The 23942-nt window shown below is 39.2% G+C and overlaps 1 protein-coding gene across 3 annotated transcripts in view; it reads left to right on the top strand.

Moving 5' to 3' along the window:
- Positions 1 to 23942, top strand: part of PPP4R4 (protein phosphatase 4 regulatory subunit 4) — a 90542-nt gene that overhangs the window by 45791 nt on the left and 20809 nt on the right. For all 3 annotated transcript variants that reach the window (XM_084793336.1, XM_084793335.1, XM_084793337.1), the window contains 10 exons: positions 6253 to 6400; positions 6816 to 6889; positions 8977 to 9083; positions 11900 to 12007; positions 15321 to 15442; positions 17339 to 17461; positions 18658 to 18827; positions 19189 to 19308; positions 22480 to 22557; positions 23185 to 23268. In XM_084793336.1, the coding sequence (XP_084649462.1) occupies positions 6253 to 6400; positions 6816 to 6889; positions 8977 to 9083; positions 11900 to 12007; positions 15321 to 15442; positions 17339 to 17461; positions 18658 to 18827; positions 19189 to 19308; positions 22480 to 22557; positions 23185 to 23268 (1134 nt within the window). The remainder of the gene's footprint in view (positions 1 to 6252; positions 6401 to 6815; positions 6890 to 8976; positions 9084 to 11899; positions 12008 to 15320; positions 15443 to 17338; positions 17462 to 18657; positions 18828 to 19188; positions 19309 to 22479; positions 22558 to 23184; positions 23269 to 23942) is intronic.

Below are 23942 nucleotides of genomic sequence, written 5' to 3'. Positions count from 1 at the left end.
TTTTTGTTTGTTTTGTGGTGGTTTTATTTGTGGTCTGGGTTTTGGAGCCTCTACCTCCCAGATGCTAGGCTGCCCAACCAGCATTATGAGACTTTTAGTTAATTTTTCTTATGTGAGATGCTTTTTGAATGTATGAGTGTGTGTCCGTCCCATTTTGAGTTTAGGTTAGGAAAAATAATGACTGTTAGGAAAACGCTATTTCCATTTGCTTATAGAAACCACTAGATTTTCCGTTACTACTGTTTGCTAAAGAAAAGTTTATTGTTTTTCCCACAAAATATTTAACTAACTACATACTATATGGATTATTTAAAATGGTTCCAAATCTACTTAGTACATATTTCTTTCATGAATACGTTCTTTGCAAAGTGTTAAATTGCTACTGTATATTTAAATTGAAACTATAAAAGTTATGATTCTAATGTTATTAAAAAGACTTACAAAAATGTTGAAAGTGCAGTTTTAAAACCTTGCTTTTCCTCCTCTTTGTCCTTTTTTTAGTGACCTTGGGTTTTTGCGTAGCTGGATTTTTTTCACCCATTTCCATTAGTGTAATAGTGACCATTTGCTATTCCTGTCACAGAAAGGTTCTTAAGATGTTGTTTGTGTACATCCTAATCAGCCTCCCACTTAGTAACTGAAGCGGCCTGCGTCTCTGTTATCCTGGCGTAGTGTCTGCAGTGTGTTTCCTCTCTGCACCCCGCCCCTCCATGCTGGGCTTAGCCAGCTCTCCTTCCTGTTCTCTCCTTTGGTATGCGATGAGGAAGACAATGAGGGATGGGAGCCAGGTGTTACAGGCATCCTAGAGTTGGCACCTCCAACTGTTTACCTGCAGCTCACACTTAGTCTTGTAAATGTTACAATTATGTAATAAAAAAGCTGCCACCCGCTGTTAATTACTGAAAACTTCCATGTTAATTTCCCTTAATTCCCCCCAATACTTAAGTTCCTGTTATCTAAGTTAAAAACAGTCAGTGATTAATGTACCTTTCAGTTTTACTTAGTAATGTTAGAACTTCGGAATCTGGGATATTTGCTCATTAGGGATAAGCCAGTAGTTACAAGATGCCTTTCTCTGTTGCACTTCGTGTGATTTTCTGACGGGTGTAATGCAGGCTCAGTGGAGCCTACTTTCTCCCTCTCTACAAGAGAGGCAGCACACTGTTGTATGAAATACTAACTAGACTAACTAGAGTGGACTTCAGATGGGCCGAGCACTCTTTCCTTCCCTCAATAGAATTAATTTTTTGTTTGTTTTTCTATCCCCTTTCCCACAACATATTTTTTGTTTTGTTTGTTTTTGTTTTTCGAGACAGGATCTTTCCGTGTAGCCTTGGCTGTCCTGGACTCACTTTGTAGACGAGGCTGGCCTCGAACTGACAGCAGTCGGCCTGCCTCTGCCTCCTGCTGAAAGATCCCCAAAGGGAGACCCTCACTCAAGCCTCGGGATGGCGCGCACCCAAAGACACACAAACGACCGTCTTGCTGTAAACACATGAGGCAGTTTATTTGCGGAGCTCCGGGTCGACACGCAGGAGACAGAGAGGTCGACCCAGAAGCCCAGGGGTTAGGGGTTTATATGGGCAAGGGTCGGGGGGAGTGGGAAGTTTTGGCGAGGCCACACACGATTGGTTGTTTTAAAACATTTGAACATCAGCAAATTGCATAGGCAGATCTGGGGTAAGCTCAGACTTAATCACATGGGTACAGTCCTTGGTTCCTGTCTTTCTTGGAACCCGAGGGTAGATGTTTATCTGAGCTAATGACACATCTGGTTAAACTCAAACCTGGAACATTGTGTGCGGGCCTCAAGGCGGGGATTAAGCAGACACCATAAGATCGGATGAGGGGTCTTGGCTCATTACTCACTTGACCATGTCCGGTACCTGTTTCTCTCAGGAATTTGTCTTTGTGTATCCTCCCTATCTTTTACGGCCAGCCGGTCCCTGGAACATTTAATAGGCCTTTGTCTCCTATCTCCGCATTCTTTGTGACTTATCATCTGGGACCTTGGGCTAGCATACCTGTCGACCTGCACTTATGAGTTAGAGAGCTCTGCTGTTCTGGTTGCTTTAATGCTAATTAAAAATTTTCCCTTTCACTGCGTGCTGGGATTAAAGGCATGCGCAATCACACCCGGCTAATAGAATTAATCTTAAACACTTTGGAGTGTCCCACGATCTTCTTGATGCAGTATCTCATTTCGTTTTTGAAGAGTGTAGGCTGGGCTGCCTGCCAATGGTAGTACATACTAAGAACGGTAACTGGCCTTCAGGCACACACTTAAGCAAATGGAGGAATTTGCTTTTCAGTGTCTTCCAAGGTCCACGAGGATGCACACTTATTTATACTAAGAGTATGGAGTTCATATGTGCTTCTCCAGAGGGTATGACTCTATGGAAGAAAACACTTATTGGTAAGTATGAAATTTACTATATTATGTTTCTGAAAAAATATGTTTAAAATTTAATTGTTTTTTTTTTTAAAGCAGTGATGAAATCACTTAGTCTGTGCTGATTTCTTAACAGTGGTGAGTGCCAGATGTTGAAGTCAGCATAACAAGAGAAAAACCTAAATCCTGATCAGACTTGAGGATTCTTAAAAAATTAAATGCAAATAGTTGGGGCAAATTGATGCTGTGGAGTCAAGACTAAGCCATACAGTAAGAAGACAAAGCCAGAAGCTCTTCTTGTTCTTCTTTATATGAAGTTTGCCTTTGTGCAGACCTAGGATTTAGTGGCTTTAGGGGCCAAAAAACAGTCTTGGAACTTAAAACAACAGACCCATGTGAACTGGAGCGTACATCTCACAATTTATTTGAGTATATATATATTTGTAAAGTTCTTTCTGTTCTAAATAAAAGCTGTGCTTTGAAACCTGTAAGTTTGTATATTGGTCACATCAGTTTGTTTTTTAAAATGTATTCTCCAGATCCTAAATTTGGTTTCAGAGACTAATTATATCTTCTGCCTTATCATGCCTTTTCTTTTTCTCTCAGCAAAAGACTCTTAAGCTACACAATTGATGGTTAGATGGAAAAAAAAGTACATAATCACATTTGTATGTGTGTATATATATTATATATATGTATGCAATATATATATGTATATATTGCAAAGTTTTTAACAAAGCAAAACCAGCTACACAAGTAAGCAGGGTCTTATGGGAATTAACCATATTGCATAAACATTTGCCACAGCAAAGTCTACTGTGAGATTTCCCACACTGGCCCATGAGCTTAGAGTTATTGTGTGAGATGTGTCTCCAATGGTGCATAGACATGCAGGATCTGTGAGGAAGAAGTCAGTACACTGAAGTGCTGTGGTCCATAGCAGGCCATGGGCTGTAGGGCGCTAGCTCAGTGGCCGGCACCGAAGCCCTTCAGGGCTCTGCTGTTCCTTCTGCGAGAGTGTTAGGTATGCTGCTTTGATGGCCTGCAACTGTGTGACTGCACCAAAGGAAGCAAGTAGTGTGGACACAGTATCTAAACCGTGGTGCCAGGTGCTGGCTTAGAGCATAGCAGGAACAGCTTTGTGAGGACACAACTGAAGGAGAATTGAGAACGTGCAACTATGTTTGGCCTTGCCTTGCGTCTGATTCTGCCAATCCCTGATCTTTAGGACCGCCCCCAAAATTTCTTGACACCACCTTTTAGGAGCTGTTGAAAGTACATAAGAAAGAGAACACTAAGAGCAGAAAGTTCTATCCTGAATGTTTGCTGCGTGCTCAGAGTTAAAATGGACGAAGAGACAAAAGTTCTCAATGTCCTAAAAAACAGAATACTCTATTTGAATGAGATAGACCATAAGGCTCTGCTGCATGTTGGGTGATGGCTTAAGCCTCTCCAGGGGCTGGTGAACTCGTGTGTGTGTGTGTGTGTGTGTGTGTGTGTGTGTGTGTGTGTGTGCGCGCGCGTGCGCGTCAGAGAACATGACATTTGCATATCCATAAGTGTGTTCTTTTGAGGAGTAGAGTGCATAACATTTATTTATTTATTTATTTGTTTTGCTTTTTCAAGACAGAATCTCTCTGTGTAGCCTTGACTGTCCTGGATTCGCTTAGTAGACCAGGCTGGCCTTGAACTCACAGTGATCTGTCTGCCTCTGTCTCCCGAGTGCTGGGATTAAAGGTGTGCACCACCATGCCCGGCAACATTTATTTTTGAAGTAGTTTAAAGTATGACTGTCAGGAAAGATTTATTTTAAAAATGGTATCAGAGTCCGGGCTTAAGAGAGGTCAGGGAAGCCGGGCTTGGTGGCACACACTTGTAATCCCAGCACTTAGGGAGACGGAGGCAGGCAGATCGCTGTTGAGTTCAAGGCCAGCCTGGTCTACAAAGTGAGTCCAGGACAGCTAAGGCTACAAAGAGATACACTGTCTCCGAAAAACCAAAACCCAAAAACCAGCAGGAGGGAGGGTGGGAGAGAGAGGGGTGGAGCTGGGATGGGGGCAGGGAGATAGATCAGGGAGCCACCATGTGGATATCTGGGCAAAGGAGGATTGTGAGCAGATCCTGGAAGTCACCAAAACAGTGGCATGCTGACATTCTAGAGCAGTGCTTCTCAACCTTCTTGACGCGGCAACCCTTAAATACATTTCTTCATGTTGTGGAGACCCCAACCATAACATTATTTTTCTTGCTGCTTCATAGCTATAATTTTGCTACTGATGTAAACACCTGATATTTCCAATGGCCTTAGGTGACTCCTGTGAAAGGGTCCTTTGACCCTCGAAGGGGTTGGGACCCTAGGTTGAGAACTTCTGTTTTAGGAAGAGACCAGTGATGATGTGGGCAACGTGCTGTTCCTTCTACGAACTCAAGGGTAATGTAGAGAAAGATACTGGAACTAGAGTGGTCATCATTTAAATGGTCATTTTCACAGTAAGTTGGTAAATTGTACAAATAAAAGCTGTTTAAATGTTTAAATTTATATGATGATCGGATTGTAATTGACTTTTATTATATAAGGAAGTAGTGCCAGAAATGCTAGTTTTCTGAAGATCACAAAAATGAAACTTTATGACAGTAATCATGATGTTCTGATAACTTTGCTCTGCCAGTCACAAAACTGACATGTAAAGGAAATTCTCACTATTTCTGTAATTGAGCAAACAAGTTCTGCTCTGCTTTCACATAGTACATACATCCCTAAAACTGATAGGCTTCTAGAGAACTACAGTTATCTTGATATTTGAAGAAGCTTGTTTAGGTTATTTTTTGAGCTTTTGATGTATTTAAGGTTTGTATTCCAGTGTAGGCTTTAAATTAGATTATGCATGTTCAAATTCTTTAAATGATACGAGTGTAGTTTATTGTTTAGAAACATTCCTATATTTAAGAAACTGCTTTACATTGTTTACTTCAAGGTAATTTGTTCTCTCTTCAAAAAGAAAAAAAAAAAGAGAGAATTCCACCCTCCTCCTTTTTTTTTGAGACAGAGTCTCACTGTGTTGCTCTGGCTGGCCTGAACTCCCTATGTAGACCAGGCTGGCCTGGAACTCACAGAGATCCCCCTGCCTCTGCCTCCAAAGTGTTGGGATTAAAGGTGTGCACCACCACACCTGGTCATTTGCATAACTTAAGTGTTTCCCTTTTTATATTGGAATGTATAATGTTTATTCATTTATTTTAGTTTTTTTCTATTTTTAATTATGTGTTGCTGTGTGTCTATCTGTACATATGCAAAGGCAAGAGGGGGTCACTGGATTCATGGAGCTGCAGTCACAGGCAGTTGAGGGCTGACTAACCTGGGTGCTGGGTATTGAACTCGGGTCCTCTGCCAAAGCAGTCCAAGCTCTTAACCAGGGAGTCATCTCTCCAGCCCTTATGGTACTTATTTTTGAAACAGAAACACAGGAAATGAAAATACATGTGATTGAGCTCTGATATTATTCTGCTCAGTAGGATGACATCTGTATATTACCATTAGCAATGTAAAAGTTCAAACCCATCAAAACACCTACTCCGTTCTTTAAAGGTTTACACATGATTTATCATTTTCATCCAGTAAAGCATGAAAATGTTGTTTATTGTATAAACTCTTAAAACATTTAATATTTCGTAAGAAACATCATATAATGAGTTAAATAATAGGAATAGATTAATATGGTTCTCTTAAAGTAATAAGAGGTGTATATCATTAAAGGTTGTATTTAGTGATTTGTGGAGTATGACCGTTTGCTTTCTATAACTTTGACATTACACGTCTGACTCTCATCTCTGTAAACAGCAAATTCTTTCTGATCACACAGGAAGTCCTGCATGTTGCAAGCGTGGAAATGCAGCTAACGGCTGCAGTGTCATTTCTGACCATTCTGCAGGAAGAGTCAATGTCAGTCCACACCTTTGCACACTCCTTCCTGCAAGTCATTCTCCTGCACCTGGAGCACAGGGACACAGGTCAGGGCCCAGCGTGCTTAGACAGCCTTGTTTATATCCTACCTGCCAAGGGGTTGTGGTTCACCTGACATCTGTGGGTCTGACGAAAAGAGCTGGTGTCCCTCTAAGGAAGACCTCTGGGGTGAGAACCCAGCAGTGCATCCAGGGTTTTCCTTTTCTTAGATGCCTTCCTTTACATTTATGCTCATGGGACCATCATACAGTGAGGATAGCACATATTGGGTTAAAGTTATCTCTCTCAACTTATTTTTCAGTGTTTAAATTTTCTAAAGTTAGTCAAGATAAAAACTGTAGAAAATGCCTTAGAATATAGTAATAACATTCTTACTCTTTAACAACATGTGTTGATGGATGAGTTGAGGGTGCATTTGTACCTGGGATGTTTAACCGAGCATGTTGCATTTATGTCCATTAGGTGTCAGCAATGCATGGTTGGAAACACTTCTCTCTGCAATAGAATTATTGCCAAAAGAAACCCTGCGGCATGAGGTAATACTGTTTTGTTTTGTTTTGTAAATAGTAAGACACTTTATGATTAAAAAAAAAAGATTGTTTTCCATTGTAAAAGCAACACATGCTGATTGCAGAAAGTTTAAATAATTCAGAAAATATAGGAAGAAAACTAATTTGTAGTTGGCTGCTTTTGAGTTTCTGAGGTATACCCTTCAGATTTGCCTCTGCGTGTTTTTTCATGTCACATCAATAATCATATTGAATCTGGACATGGCCACTTTCCACTCAGTATTCTTTTCCTGTGTATAGTTGCAAAGTCTTCTACTTGTTAAATGCTGGTAGCTGTTTTCAGCCTTCTATCTTACTACCAAAGTGAGGCATCTCTGTAGAGCTTCTCTTGCTTTTCAGGTAGTGCTTTATCTGTAGCATCTCACCTGGTAGGGGACAGTATATATTCTTAAGCTCTTCACTAAACATGTGAAATACAGTTGCCTTGAGTTTTTCCTAAAGTAGGAAAACTCACTAGTGATGTGGCTTAGTTGGTAGAGCGCTTGCCCAGAATGCACTAGGTTTGCTCTTCAAGCCTTTGTTAGCCAGGCACAGGGCCATATGCCTATAATGCTGGTACTCAGAAGGTGGAGGACGGAAGATGAGGAGCTCAAGACCCTCCTTGGCTACATCGTGAATTCCAGTTCATCCTGGGTTATGTAAGACCCTGCCTCACCATCAACAACAAAAATGTTGTTCCAGTTTAATTTGATAGGCTAAAGGCACGATTGCATTTAATTAGAAATTTCAAATTATACTCTTGACTATTTTTTTATATATCTGATCAGTTGTATTTCTTCATTAGGAATTATATGACCCTGTTATTTAAGCACCATTGATAAATAGCATCTCTTTGCCATCCTTGTTTCATTTGTACATATTTGTATAAGAATTAGTCGCAGTAGCTGGACATAGTGGTGCATGACTTTAATCCCAGGACTTAGAGACACATAGGCTGGTGGGTGGATCTCTGTGAGTTCGAGGCCAGCCTGGTCTACAAAGCAAGTCCAAGACAACCAAGGCTACATAGAGAAACCCTGTCTCAGGAAAAAAAAAAAAGAGAGAGAATTAGTTGAGTTAGTTATTTGACTTTCAATTTCCAATATGGTTCATTTTTTCCCTCCTGAAAGGCTTTATTATAAATTAAAATAACAGACTAGAAAAACATAGCAAATCTGTCCTCTAATGAACTAATGTTGCCATCTTTGAACTTTATTCTTGTACATATCTCTTTGCAAGCATGCCATGGTAAAAGTTACTCATTGAAATACCTTCCACTGATTTCACTGCGCCTTTGTCCTCGTGGTAGATTGTCACTCTCTCAGAACAACAGAGTATTATCCAGTTATAACAATGTGTACCTGATGACAAGTATCTAGACATCACACACATTGAACTGCTGAGCACAATGCAGAGATGTGCTCTTTCTGTTTTGAGCAGCTGTGTAAACATGAATGAGGCAATTGCTACTAAGTGCTTGGCGTTTTTAGCATGTGACCTTTGATAGAATCCTTGGGATGAGAAATGGCAAGGTTAAAAATTAAAGGGATGGTACTAGAATAACAGACCACTATTCATAGTTCTTTCCAGCGTGCCATGCTGTTGAGTTTTGAGAGCCTAGTCTATGCATGATATAGCACTAGACTTTGGTTGTTATGTTAATATTATAGAATTTCCCGAAGAGATTTTTTTCTACATTTTTGAAATAAATACAAAGCTTGATGTAAAGTTCAGAGCATCTGGTAACCAATTTGCCTTTTTCCATTAAAAAAATGTATTTTTCTTTCTTTTTTTTTTTAATGTCTTTTTCAAAAGTACTCTTCATATGCATTCTGGTCAGTGCAGCAGACTGTAGCCATTAGCTTTACTTCCCGTCTCTTCCTAAGTGGCTTTAATTACATAATTTGTCATACGTATCTTAGCCAAGAAACAGTGATCCAAGAGTGACCATGAACCTCAATTAAAATTCATGTTTCTTAAGTTTTTATAATGTGAACAATTCTTTGAAGGAGTTGGTGTTATGTCAAGAATGTATGCTATTTCATACATTTATTCTCTAAGTTGTTTCTTTTTAGATTCTGAATCCACTTGTTTCCAAGGCACAACTTTCCCAAACTGTCCAGTCGCGTTTAGTTAGCTGTAAAATTTTAGGAAAACTAACCAACAAATTTGATGCCCATAGGTGAGTATTGTGTGTAATTTTGTTTTTTATCAAATTATGTTGATTTACAATATGTAATGCTGTATAACAATGCTTACTTTTGTAATTATTTCACACTATGTACAAACTTAACCACTTCTCAGACAATAATGTACTTGGTGAAGCATTTCTTCTCATGGGTTTTCAAGGCCGAGTTAAATTATTTTGTACCTCCCATCTTATCTTCCCACCCCATCCCATGTTTCCTTGTGAGGATAAAATAGCATTATCTTAGGACTTCCAAAATTGGTAAACATGACATAAAGATAGGATTTGTGCTTTCTTACGTCACAGTTATGAGTCCTTTGTTTTGAATAATCTCATAATAGAGCATGCCTACAATGCCCATGCTGCTCGTGCCCTAGATGACACGTGACACGTGCTCACACTTACATGTTGCAAATTATAGCATGAGAGAAATTATCAAAGCAGAAGCACACTTTGCCTGACAGTTGCCAGAATCAGACATTGCATTACTATAACCTTTCAAATTAGCTATGAACATTTAACTGCTGGTACAAAGTTAACCATTTTTAACAGATCACTGCCATACATATAAGTTACAAGTAACTGTTAATAACATCCAAATTTAATAACACACGTAAAACTGCAATATAAACCATGAAACCTTACGTTAAAGATTAATAAGGTAAGTCATGGCTTTAAACAATATTTTAATATTATTAACAATTTCATATATGTGTATGTACACATTTCATATATGTGTATGTAAGCACACACATATATAATGCATCTTGATATACTTATCCCAAATAAGTGCCTCTTTGCTCCCACTAAGCCCCTCCAGATGCTTCCCTGTCTTGCTTTTATGCCCTCCTCCTTTTCTTCTTCTTAAAAATAACTACCATGTCCAATTAGTGCTCCCTAAATGCACATGGGACCTAGCTCCCCCACCCCCCAGTCATTGGTTACCAGTAGCAAGTCAGCTAGGGCTCACGTGTCCCTCCTTTATCATGCTGGAATGTTGTCTGGCTTGCTCCTATTCCAGTAACCACAGCTGCTGTAAGTTCATGAGTACAGCAGCCATGTACAGTATGCCTCTCCATAGTCTGTCCTGTACAGTTTTTCTGCTCTCCCTTTTACAGAGCCCTTGTTGGGGCTGTTCAATTTAGGCTTGAATACTCAGCGGGCACTTACTCCAGCACTTTGACCAGATGTGAATCTCTTGCATGGACTTTTCCTACTGCCAAAAGAAGCATCTTTCTTAGTTAAGAGCAACACCACTGTATAGGAATAAACATAAATACCTAGAAGGCAGTTTGACATGTCCATCTAGCACAATAACTGTAGTAAGTTCCTCCCTAAGGCCTATAGTCTCCCAGCTATGAGCCTTTGACCAGATTTACAGTAACAGACACGATTCCCTTCTATGGAACAGAGCTAAAACCCAATCAGAAAGCAGCTCATTACTACTACAACAGTCATGCTGCTTTTGCACAGTAGTCAAATCATGCCTCACAGGTCTGTATTGTGGCATGCAAGATCAACCACTGGGTAATTCTGTTGATGACTTCTCTCCACTAGTCACCCACACTGCACCTTCTGGCACCATGAAAGCTAGCCAGCAGGATAGAAGTTCTTATGTCAGTTCTGGCTTGATGTCTCTATATCTTACAACCAAAGTATGCTGTGTCTTTAAAAAAAAAGATTTGTTTATTTATTTATTTTTGTATATGAGTGGTCTGTCTTCATGAATGTCAGAAGAGGATATCAAATCCCTTTATAGATGGCTGTAAGCATCGTATGATTGCTGGGAATTGAACTCAGGACCTCTGAAAGAGCAGCTAGTGTTCTTAACCACTGAGCCATCTTCTCCAGCCCATGTTGTGTCTTAAGTAATAGGGTCTTACTATACAGTTAAATGGCCGCCAAGAACAATATCACTAACAGGAGGATATCCCATATATGGCACCAAGATTTTCATTTGATTATCCATATCTTCTATGGAGAGAAGTGTTGCGTATCCATGTAGGGTACTGACATCCAAACTCCTTTATAAAAAATTGTGTCTTAAAAAATTAATCTGATGAAGCAGTGGTTCCCCTTAAAACTTTTCTGTATACCCTTAAGTCTTGGTTAACCAACTGTCTTGGTGAGTGTTCTATTGCTGTAAAGAGATGCCATGACATCTCTATGACTCTCATAAATTAAAAAAAAAAAAAAGCATTTCATTGGGGCTGGCTTACAGTTTCAGAAGTTGAGTCCATTATCATCTTGGTGGGAAGCATGGCAGCATGCAGGCAGACATGGTGCTGGAGACGTAGCTGGACGACTGCATGTCCAGGCAGCAGGACAAGACAGACAGACACTGGGCCTGGTTTAGGATTTTGAAACCACCAAGCGCCCTCCTAGTGACACACTTCTTCCAACAAGGTCACATCTTTTAATCCTTCTCAAGTAGTGTCATTCCCTGATGACTAAGCATTTAAATCTCTGAACCTATGAGGGTCATTCTTATTCAAACCACCATACCCGCCTTCCACCACGTTTATCCCTCCATTCCCCTGCTCTGATCCCTGCTTAACCCTTTAATCCTCAGTGTCTGCCCTCTCCTACTAGAAATCATATGTCCTGACCCTTCCTCATCTCATGCGCTCTTCCTAGCTTCCTGATTTCTACAGATACTCCATATTAAACATACAAATCTAAAAGAAATTTTAAATGTTCTTTCTCATATGTGGTCATTTGAGATTTGGGGAATTATTTGAAAATATTAGTCTAAAATGTCTGTCCATTTACATCCTTTTTTTTTTCTTTAAAAACCCTGTCTTCCTCAGCATTAAAAGAGAAATACTTCCCTTGGTTAAATCACTCTGTCAAGATGTGGAATATGAAGTTCGATCTTGTATGTGTCGGCAGTTAGAAAATATAGCTCAGGGCATTGGGTAAGTGTGTTTCCAAGTCCTTATGCCACATAGTCTTATTTCCAGATTGTGACACAATCATATCCTGCACATGTATTTCATGAAGTATGCTATTCTTTTTTTTTTTTAAATATGCTTTTTCCAAATGATCCTAGCAGGCCTCTCCTAATGTGTCTATAGTAGAGGAGATAAAAGGGGATGTCTTTAGCATGGCAGTGGATATTCAGTTAATATCAGTTTCTTTTTCTCATCCTTGTTTTTCAGTTATAGTTCTAAGCAACCAGATCTAAGAAGGGACCATGTCCCAGCAGAAACCATAACTGGATGACCATATTTTGGCTATATTTTTAGGTGTTTTAAGTGAATTTGCTGTCATTGAAGCCATGTTGTGACTCTGTGCTCCTGGATTTGTGACTCCTCTTGTCCTTTGGGGGGGCGTACAGTTCAGGAAGTAGAAGCATAGGACAGGCATCCTACCTCCTGCTTGAAAGCAGATCCCAGGCCAGGGTGCAAGTAGAATAGTAAAGGAGTCTCTAAAAACCGTCTAGAGGGAAATGATTTTTGTTGTAAGGATTCTAAAGTAGGTGGAGAGACATTGGTGTGTCTTATTTTTAGTAGACACTGCATTGATTGCCATGTCTGTCACAGTTTTTCACAGTTAGGGACAGTGGGCCTATGGTGATGGTGGCTTTGAAAGCTTTAGGATGTCACTAACAGACACAGGGCATAGCCATGTACCTTGTGCTGTGTCTGCTAACCACTTCTTGGGTTTTGGCATCAAAACTATCTTCCTGATAGGTCTTCTGAAGCGTTGTGACTTTTGTTGGATTACTGTGGGCTATAATTAACCCAGTGTCACCTAACCCTGTGCTTATGAGTCAGAATCAGAACTGGATTGGACAGTGTACTAATTCACTTTCTAAAGATGTGGAGTAACTATTTATTTACTTTTTTTCAACCACCTGACTTTTTTTTCTGCTAAAAAAAATGGGAAGGCCAAGTATCCTAACTACTATTTATTGCTGTGCAGTGACACCATGACCAAGGCAACTTATAAAGGAGGCATTTGATTGGGGGCTGCCTTACAGTTTCAGAGGGTTAGTTCTTAGTCACCATGGTGGTAAGCAGATAAACATGGCTCTGGAGCAGTAGGTGAGAGCTTTATATACCAATCAGCAGGAAGAGAGGGAAGGAAGGAGAGAGACACAGAGAGGCAGAGACAGAGAAAGATTGGGCCTCGTATGACCCTTTTAACAGTCAAAGCCAACCTCTAGGGACACACCTTCTCAAACAAAGCCACACCTGTTACAACAAGGCCGTACATCCTAAGCAGTTCCAACTGGGACCAAGCATTAAAATGTATTCAGACTACCACAGGAATTAGTCTTCCCTAAGTTAATTTAAGATTTTTTTCTTAAGGATTAATTTATGAAACTAAAATTACGGAGAATATACTCAACCTCAGTAGGTTAGAATCCACGTAAACCAATTTGCTTGACCATATATAGGTACATTTATTTAGTGTTGAGTTTTTTTCTATTACAAATATAAATATAGGACTTTTCATGGTGTAGTAACTGAAAAGTAATGATACCGTATTGCTAGTTGTGTCAGCTTTCCATTATTATTTTGGGTCATTGTTTGGATGTTTTAATTTGTAGTAAGGCTGTTCTCTTACTTTGGGCCTCTAGGGGGCAGCACGCATGGTGCAGAGTGTGGTATAGCTAAGGCATCCATTCTTGCCAGGAAACAAAAATGAGCAAGAAGAGGCTGCCTGCTTCTAGGGTGTGTCTCCAGTGTCTGGAAAACTCCCAGTGTGCCTAGGTCTTCAAGTTCCCATCCCTGCTTATAATAATCAATTAAAACACGGTTTTGGGCTCTAATGAAAATAGAAAATTAATTATATACTTGACATTTAAAATTATTTAAGTTCTCACTAATACAGTGTGGTTGAGGAACTAATGAAGAGGTATTCTTGAGACAAAAAGCTGTAAGAATAAAAGTTTAAATAAAGTTAAGATTAAGAAATATTTTAAAAATTAAATGAGATAGAAAATTTCCAATGACTAGTGAATAGTTTTTCACAATCCTTCTTTTGAGTTCAAAGAGAAAGATAAATGTATGGATTATTTAGAGATAAGCTATTAGATGTGTGGTAGGCAGAGAGCTATCTGCTGCCTGTCCAGCTAAGGTTTATGAGATGCCCCTGTCATACAACAAATTCAGTAATTACAGACAGCATAGAAGAAGACTACATTCAAGAACCTCATTCAAATGAGGAAACTGAGGGAACAATCTTCTGCTGAAGATTTGTTTAATTAATTAATTAATTTATTTATTTATTTATTTTACAGAGTCTCACTATGTAGACTGTGTTGGCCTGGAATTTGCTATGTAGATCAGGCTGGCCTCAAACTCACAGATTCACCTGCCTCTGCCTCGCCAGTGTTAAGATTAAAGGTGTGTGCTATCCCTCCCAATGCGCTGTCTCTCTCTCTCTTTTGATATTCATTCGTTAATTAATTAATTTGTTTTGTTTTGTTTTTTTAGACAGGGTGTCACTGTGCAACCCTAGCTAGCATGGAATTTACTTTATTGACCAGACTGGCTTTGAATTCACAGAATATCCATCTGCTCGGCTATTTAGTTTTTTGTTTTTTGATTTTAATTCTGTCAATATAGTATGCTGGGTATAATTTATGCTCTCTTTTGTATTGTGTGTCAGAAAGCTGGTGAAGAGTGCTTATGACTAAGTTCAATAAAAGTGTTTGGCATAGTTTATTATTTTAAATTGAATATCCAGTGCTGTCTACCATCCTTCTGTGTGGAAACTAATTATTGTAATGTCATGCTTCAGATAATTAGAGAAATAACATACCCAAAATCTAGATCAAATGATTTTGATTGAATTTCTTCAAATACTGATGATAAATTTTTTCTTAGTTAGCTGGATCATTTCCTAACATTTCCTTAAAATATAAAATGATATAATTTATAAAGTTTGCTATAACATTCTAGTCATTAATGTTTTTGTAGTTAGTAGTAGTTTACAGGAGAAATTAGAATTGACCTAATTGTTATGAAATTATCAGTAGTATTTCTTTACATAAATATTTTACATTCTTTGAGAATTTCATACGATGTATTTTTATCCACAGTCCCTGCTAACCCCCCATAACTCCTCCTGTGTCCGCCTGTATTTCTTATCCTCCTTTCCAGGTGACACGCAAGGGGACCAGAGCTGGCCCAGGACCAGCTGGATGGGTCAGGTGCCGTTAGACTCTTGTGCGGGTTTGCTGATCTGACTCACTTTGTTCTGCTGCTTCTTGTGCAGGATAGAACTGACCAAGAGTGTGGTGCTCCCCGAACTAATAGAACTCTCCAGGGATGAGAGTGGCAGTGTGCGCCTTGCTGCCTTTGAAACCTTGGTTAACATGCTTGACATGTTTGATACAGGTAAATCTGTGCATGAAGCATCTTTAGTTTTACGTTACTAATAAGGAACAAAGGCTGGTTCAGGATTTGCTGTCAAGCTTATGGTTCTTTCTCTTTGACATTTCCTGGGCTTCTGCTCTAACCCTTCTGGAATCCCATGCTGCTGTGTGTTTCCCATTTCTCATTTCTCTCTTCAGAACTTAATCGAGAGATGTAGAAGTTGTAGAATTTGACGTAGGAAATAGCCCTTAACTTCCTCAGCTAACTGATGTTAAATCCCAACTAACATGTCTAAATGGTTTTAGCATGATTATAACATGCCTAAATAAGCTTTCTTTCTTTCTTTCTTTCTTTCTTTCTTTCTTTCTTTCTTTCTTTCTTTCTTTCTTTCTAAATTCAGATTACATCTCAGTTGTTATCCTCTCACTTGTATCTTCCCATTCCCCCCTCCCTCCCTCTTTCGCCCTATTCCCCTCCCCTAGGTCTGTGACAGAAGGAGACTTCCTCCCCGACCATATGATCACAGCCTATCAGGTCTCATCCTTGTAGCCTGTTTCCCCTTCCTCTGAGTGCTACCAGGCCTCCCCACCAAGGGGAAGTGGTCAGATAGGGGGCACCAAAGTTCATGTCAGTCAGTCCCCGCTCTCTACACAACTGTGGAGAATGTGCTGTCCATTGGCTAGATCTGAATAGGGGTTCTAGGTTTATGAGTTCTTTCTCACTAATATTTTAATGCCAGAGATCTGGAATTAAAATGCCATTGGAGGAGAAATTTGGAGTAGATAATTCAATGGGGATGCGTAAGAACGTATTTGTTGTTCTTATGCCACCAAGGCACAGAGCAGCTGGCTGCTCTACTAAGCATGCACTAGACCTAGATTGGTGCTGGTGCCTGGCTCTGGACAAGCAGTTCACCCATGGCTATTAGCCCAGGACAAGGTAGCACAGGGAGGCCTAAATGTCAGGACTGAGGTGTGGAAGCCTGCTGTGGAATTGGAGGCTTGAGTTCACTAGGACATCAACATGTGGTCTGAAATAGAGGGTGCCTCTGAAAGATTGTTGTGGTATAGATAATAATTTTGTATAAATATTTCAGAATGATCATTGAGGTAATATGACAAACCACAGGCTTATTTGCTGGTTTGTTCTTCAATTTCTAAGGCCATTTTTATTCTTCATATAGTGAACTTTCTCCCGCTCCATATAATGCTTGTTTCATTAAGCAGTCATTATTGTATGGATTTCATTTAAAACGATGGAAGATAAGGCCCTGAATCGTGCTGCTAATAGCAGTCATAATAGTGACAACAGTCATGCTGCTGTTGTAACTTTTTACCCCAAAGTACTGATGCACATCTCTCTGATAGCTTATTCAAACTGTGAGAGTTTTCAAGAGTATCTGGAAGTGAGACTTATATGTTGCTAACATATCAGAGGCATATGACCTAAGTAGATGTACTTAAAGAATTGGTCAACCTTTAAAGAGCCATCTAAGGAGTAAAAACAGTGAAATTAAGTAGAAATTAGGTTATGTTTCAAGTTGACTTTGGAAAAAAAATAAAGTTAGAGCATGGGAGGAGTGTAAGAGAGAATTAGAGGTTTCTGGGTCTGCCATCCATCTACTTAAATTGAAAATGTTAGAACTCTTCTGGTTCCTTAGACTCGAGACCCCAGTCATCTCATTGTCTCAATTGTGATGCCCTCTATTCACTCTGTGGCTCCTGTATAAGCCAAACTTACAGTTTCTGATGCTTTTACCCCTTGTGACCAGTCCCCTCTGTCACTGTTGTCAGGTGTTCCATCACTGTTAGTCTAACATAGACACTTCTCTTCTGGAGGGTGTATGTGCCTCAGTTTCCATGTGGGAATGTGAGCAACTGGCTCTAAACTATATATTGTTTTGTTTTTGTTTTCCAGATGACAGAAGTCAAACTATACTCCCCTTAGTGAAATCATTCTGTGAAAAATCTTTCAAAGCAGACGAATCAATTCTTATTTCTTTATCTTTTCATTTAGGAAAGCTATGCCATGGACTCTACGGTACGTTGCACAGGACGTGCAAGCCTAGCTGCTTTCCTCCTTTGCCCCTGATCATTTCAATCATCTCTTTATGCATAGCCCTTGTTCTCAAGGGTGTAAGTCTTAGGGAAACTTAGAACGTTGGTAACGTAACTTAGAAATGACGTTTTCATGGTTGGGACCTTATTTGAAAGAGTCAAACAAGCAGAGCCCTTGGGATTTCTGGGCATTTTATATATGTAAGCTGGAGTGTGCTGATAGAAGGCCAGGCATGCTAACTGTATGTGGTGAGAATAACTCTGAAAGCCATTTTTCAAATAATGAATATTGCATGTGAGTAGTTCAGCTTGGGATGTAGATCAGTGCCCAGGAGTCATGCTACTTGAGTGATTTTTTTTATCTTACTGTAATCATGGAAGAATTAAGCTCTTACCTAGAACAATAATATACTTGACATGGATTGCAGACATCAAGAAATGTTTTACAGTATCCACCAAATCCCTGGCTCTGAGAGAGTTGATGAATGCAGACCATTCTGTTGGTGAATAGCATTTCTGATCATGCTGACAGCTTCCAGGTTGGGGTCTTTAGCGCCTTCTCTATAGACACACGCATTTTTTCCCTGCATAGACTTTAAAATATGTACCATAAATAAGCATCAATATTATAAGAATTTATGATGCTGGTATCTTAGTTTTCCAAGGCTGTGGAACTAATATAGACATAATTCTTGCTTATATTAGTTCATATTTTTAAAATTAAAATGAAAATGTTATCTTATTTTTATTTTCTAAACTTTTATTCTTCTCTCATACATCATATCCCGACCACCATTTCCCCTTCCTCCACTCCTCCTTGTCCCTTTCCGCCACCTCCCCTGTCCCACAGATCAACTTTGCTTCTGTTCACCTTAAAAAAAAAAAAAAAAAAAAAAAGAGCTGGCCTCCCAGGGATATCCACCAACCACGGCCTAAAATGATAATGCAGTAAGACACACTCTCATAACTTATTGAAGTAAGCACAAGGTGAAGCAGTGTGGCCTGCTAGCTTTCTTCAGAGCAGCTCTCTGCTCAGTGCTGCATCATGGACCCTCTGTAACCATTCTGCTTTTACATTTGGCTCTAGATATGTTGTTATGCACTTCGAGTATTCATTCATTCATTCATTCATTTATTTTGCAATTGAAGTGTTGGACATGGGCTTTACATTTGTTTTAGGAATTTTTACTCCAGATCAGCACTTGAGATTTTTGGAGTTTTATAAGAAACTTTGTACACTGGGTTTGCAACAAGAAAATGGCCACAATGAAAACCAGATTCCATCACAAATCGTAGAGCAGGAGAAAAAATATACGTCAGTGCGAAAGAACTGTGCTTACAACTTTCCGGTAATAAAATACTTATGTTTATTGGTTGTTTTGATTATGATGTGGAAATACTTGTTTATGCTCGTTGATTGTTTTGATTATGATGTTGATATATGAGTGGAATGCATTAAGATATGGACATCTCTGACACTTGCTGTTTAGCACTGTATCTAAATGTAAAGGAAGCAGTAAACAAATATTGGTGCAATTTAAATTTCTCTCTGTATATAAATCAGAATTGCATGCATTTGGGTTTTGTAAACATCATTTTTTTATTAAGTATGCTTAATGGAATATGCTTTCAGTTTTAGTGAGATGACTATATTAGGTATTGATGCATGTTTTTCTCTCCTTCCCATTCATCTCCTTCCACCTCCACTAGGCCATGATTGTTTTTGTTGATCCTAAAAACTTCCACATGGAACTCTATTCTACATTCTTCTGCCTTTGTCATGACCCTGAAGTACCAGTCAGATACACTATTGCTATTTGCTTTTATGAAGTAAGTCTAAGAATGAATTCCATGGTGCACATGTTGATTTCTGTCTGTGTATATTAGATGCTGCTTTAATATTCTGTATACTGTGTCTACAGACTTGTTATAGGTTAGAGATTCCATCTCTTTCATGTTATAGTTTTAAGTCTTATGTTTGAATGCCCATAATTCTCTTTTTAGTGTGATTACAAAATCCATTTACATAAATACATTATATTCATTTAATCATTAACCTATTTTTTCAGCATATGTAAACTAGATACTTATGTTAAGCCAGATATAATGATAGCTGTAGTTTTATATGCTTTGTCTTATTTATACTTTGCTCTTATGTTTAAGTGGCTTTAGGGTAAATGGAAAATTGAATAACAAATTATTTATATTTATTTCTTTTACTGCAAGTGAAACTTAATGACCACAGATTTTAGCTTCAGCTGTATAACTTTCCACAAATTATGTACAAAAGTAAACTTAAACTTTTATGGAGAAACTAATTATCATTTCCTCCTTGAGGTTGAAATTAGGGGCTTGCTTCTCATAAAATGGCAGTACAAAACACCTGTTTATAACTGTTCATTACTTGTCTCATTGCTGTGATGAAATACCGGACAAAGGTAACTTAAGAAGGAAGTTTTTACTTCAGCCGTCAGTTCTGGAGCACAGTGTACCGTGGTGGGGAAGACGCACTGGGCAGGAGCAGAAGGCGGCTGGCCGCTTTGAGTCCACAGTCAGGAAGCAGAGAACTGGATGCTGCTACTCAGCTCACATTTTTGTTTAGTCAGGATCCCAGGTCATGGAACAGTGCTGTCCTAGTCTGATTTTCTATTGCTCTAATAAGTACCATAACTAGAAGCAGCTCGTGCGAGAGAGGGTTTAATAAAGGCTTACACGTCCAGACCATAGCCTGTCATTGAGGGAAGTCAGGGCAGGAACTCAAGGAGGCGTTTGCGCAGAAGCTGGAGGGATGCTGCGCTGCATGCCTGCTCTGTGGCTCTCAGCTAGCTGTCCTATGCAGTTCAGGCCTGCCTGCCTGGGCCCTTCCTTATCAATTGTCAATCATGTCAAGGCTCCACAGACATAGCTACAGGCCCATCTGATCTGGCAGTTCCTCAGCTGAGGTTCCTCTTCCCAGGTGACTCTATGTTGAGGAAGTTTACAACTGAAGCGAAGACAGGGTGGGTCTTCCTATCTGAGTTACTCCAATCTAAAAATTCCCTCACAGATAATATTTTGAAGCTTGTTTGCTAGATCCTGTCACATTAACCTTCACAATATAAAAGTCAATTCAAAGTAGTCACACAACAGCCTCTTTATAATTGATGTGATAAAATATTTTCTTTCCATATAACTTGTAAATTCTTACTGCCAGCAGGAATATTTCATCATCTTGCTTGCACTGTACCCCATGTGAAAGCACTATAGATTAGCTGAGAGAATGCAGGATATTAAAGCATCATGATAAATGCTACTTGAGACTCTTTTGGCTGTTGAATTTGGCTGTGCTGCTTTTTAAAAAGCGCCTTTCTGGTTGTAGGGAGGTGGCTCAGTTGGTAAAGTGCTTGCCTGAGTGTGAGGATTAGAGTTCATATGCCATGTAAATCTTGGTGGGCATGGCAACCTGCCTGCAAACCACGAGAAGCAGAGATAAGGCATCCTCAGAGCTAGCTAGCTAAACTAGCTCAATTGGGAGCCCTAGGTGTAAGTGAGAGACCTTTGATATATGAAGTGGAAAGAGATCAAGTAAGGTACCCATCATCAACTTCATGGGCCCACATATATGTGAATATGCATACACACATGCATATTCCTGAACACATGTAAACATGAATAGCAATGAAATTAAAATGTAGAGAATAATATTTTCTGACATGGATGAACTATAGTACAAAGTCTAGGAAATAGTTCCCTTAAATGGCACAGTTATTTAAAGGGATCCCGATGCTACACAGTTGCTTCATCTCTGTAGACTGACCCACAAAAGCTTACTTTTGGAGGAGGAAAGGGTGAAGGTCCTTCCCAGTGGAGCCTGCGGGTTATTCATCCATTTAGGTTGGTTCCTGTGCAATCTTCAGAGAAGACGGCACAGGAGTGGAGTCTGAGAATGCAGTATCTGTGCAAGCATTAGTTTCTTTTCTCTCCTTTGTTTAGTCTTTGATTTTAGTTATATTTTGTAGCAGACAAAATAGTGTCTGTGTGCACACACTGTCCCCCCTCTTCCCCAGCATTTCTGTAAGAGGAGTCACTTGGAGATGGCTGTTCTGTGTATTTAATGGATGTCTCGTTTTCATATTCTCACAGTCATACCTAATCTGTGTAGGCTAAGAGTAGTGCTCAGCTCCCTAAAACAAAGGGCTTATTTTTACTTTACTCTTTAAATAATGAAAATTCACCATTGCATTTACAGGTTTTCTAATCTAGTGTTAATACAAGTTTTGAAAATTACTATATTGTAACTATATTATTTTTTGAAAATACCATTTTGAAAATGTTTTCAACAACTTAAAAACAATTCAAAGCAAAAGATTTTAAAGTGCTTTCTTTCTTTAGGCATCTTCTGACCCCCAACCCCTATAAACAAAACTTAACACAAGCCCAAGATAATATATCTTCTTTTCCTGCCCCTTTACAAGTTAAAATACAACCTGGTGAGCTCATCTCTGTGGGCTCTGAGTTTGTTTAGAGGAACGAAACCAAAAGCATTGATCTAGACTGGCTCAGACCCTGTCAGTTTTTCTCAGACTCGGGGGAGGAAAACTGTCTTGCCTTGCGGGGAGTTAGTACTACACCCCAGCATCACTAGAGGCCTTCAGTTCTGTTCTGTCTTTGAGACGCTTGAGTGGGAATAGATGCTTACATGCCTTGGGGATTCCTTAAGACCCCTTTCATAGGTGTAAGACTTTAGAGGCATCTGTGGGTTGTTATGGGCCGATGCAGAAACCCCAGCCCTGGTCATCCCATCCTTTGCACTTTCCCTCCCCACTTAAGCAAGCTCATCCTGTGGCCACACATAGCAGCCTATTAGGAAACAGATCTATGCAACTAAATTTAATAGACATTATTTACATATTTATGTCGTAACTTATTTTTATTTTAGGAATATTTAATAAGAATGTAGTTTAAATATGTATCTTAACATTATGTAGTCTCAAATCTGAGAGATTTTATTGTGTGTTTTAGGTATCTAAACTTCTGAATTCTGGAGTATATTTAATACACAAAGAACTGATAACATTATTACAAGATGAATCAATGGAGGTAATATAAGTTCCCACTCTGATATTTACTTCTCTCATATTAAGCCAAACTATATCAGTGCCTGTTGCACTGTCATTGGGAAAATCTTAGAAGTTAGGACTTCTGGTACACTTCGTTTTAAGATGGAAGTATATATTGTTTATTAAAGAGAATTAGGAAGTGCCAACAAGTAGACAAAAGAAATGCTTCAATTAAATCACAGTTGGTATTTTATTACATTTTTGGTTTTCTAGTCAGTGTTGCATTTTTTTAATTAGAGCTTTATTCACAATAGTAATCGGATCACATTTTGGATTTTTGCTCAGCATTTTTTTGAGATTATATTTTACCTTGTATATAGACTCGTGAAGATATTAAAATTCTTCCATCTGATCCTGTATTTGGCACATCCTATTCACTAAAATGATTATTAGGTTGGGAGACTTAGGTCATCACATGGTACCTGAGGGTGTCACCTGATGTAGACTCCTTTTCAAAGTTGGAAGGCAGTTTTGAGTATGTTTGGCTTTCTCCAATTTAGACCAGTGGAAGCTACACCAAAAGTGTTGTATAAATTGAATTGTGGAGTTAACTAATTTAGAAGACAGATAATAACTGTTATAAACAGAATCATTATCTCTTTAAAAGGTACTAGATGCTCTTATAAATCACCTCCCAGAAATCTTGGAACTTATGTCTACTGGTGGAGAAAGCAGTGTTCAAGAAAATAAGGTAAATCCCATCCTTCAGGCAGGTTGGAAGCTTGTCACCGTATTCTGCAAGGTGGTTGTGAGGAAACAGTGGAAGGATGTCTGAGAAACATTACAATAGTGCTGGCCAGTGGCCAGTGTCCCACCCTCTGTGCATTTGTCAGGACCCAGGATGGCAGGCAGTACATCCCCAGCTGACTTTAAATTTTACATGAGGGGTCCAGAGAGATGGCTTAGCAGCTAAGAGCTCTACTCATCTTATAAGGACCTGGGTTTCTCTCTGAGACCTTGCACAGTCACTAGTAACTTGTCTCCAAAGGAACCTAATGTCCTCTTATGGCGCTCCGTTGACACTGCACTCCAGTGCACCACCACATCATCACGCACACGCACACAAACAGTAAAAATAAATGTATATGAACCTGAGTTAGTTATGCTATAACAAGGAAGGGAGGGTTGCTTCCTAGCGCTCAGCCATATTTGGCAGCATTACCATGGGATAACTGACAGTTAATTGGAAACATCTTAAGCTCTCATTTTCTGTCCTATTATTAGAGAAAGGATTCATATTTCCAGTATTAATGACTAGTATAAGTTAACAAATAAGACAAAGGGTAGGAATTTAGGAGGTCAAGCTTGTCCAGAGTGAAATGTAAGGAATTTTGTGCTAGTTAGAATAGTTACCCTGGTAAACAA

This window comes from Acomys minous (genome assembly GCF_964271855.1).
Source record: "Acomys minous genome assembly, chromosome: 8".
NCBI classification, from domain to species: Eukaryota; Metazoa; Chordata; class Mammalia; order Rodentia; family Muridae; genus Acomys; species Acomys minous.
Note: the sequence above shows the minus strand (reverse complement) of the source record. Positions and strands in the feature narration are given on the sequence as shown.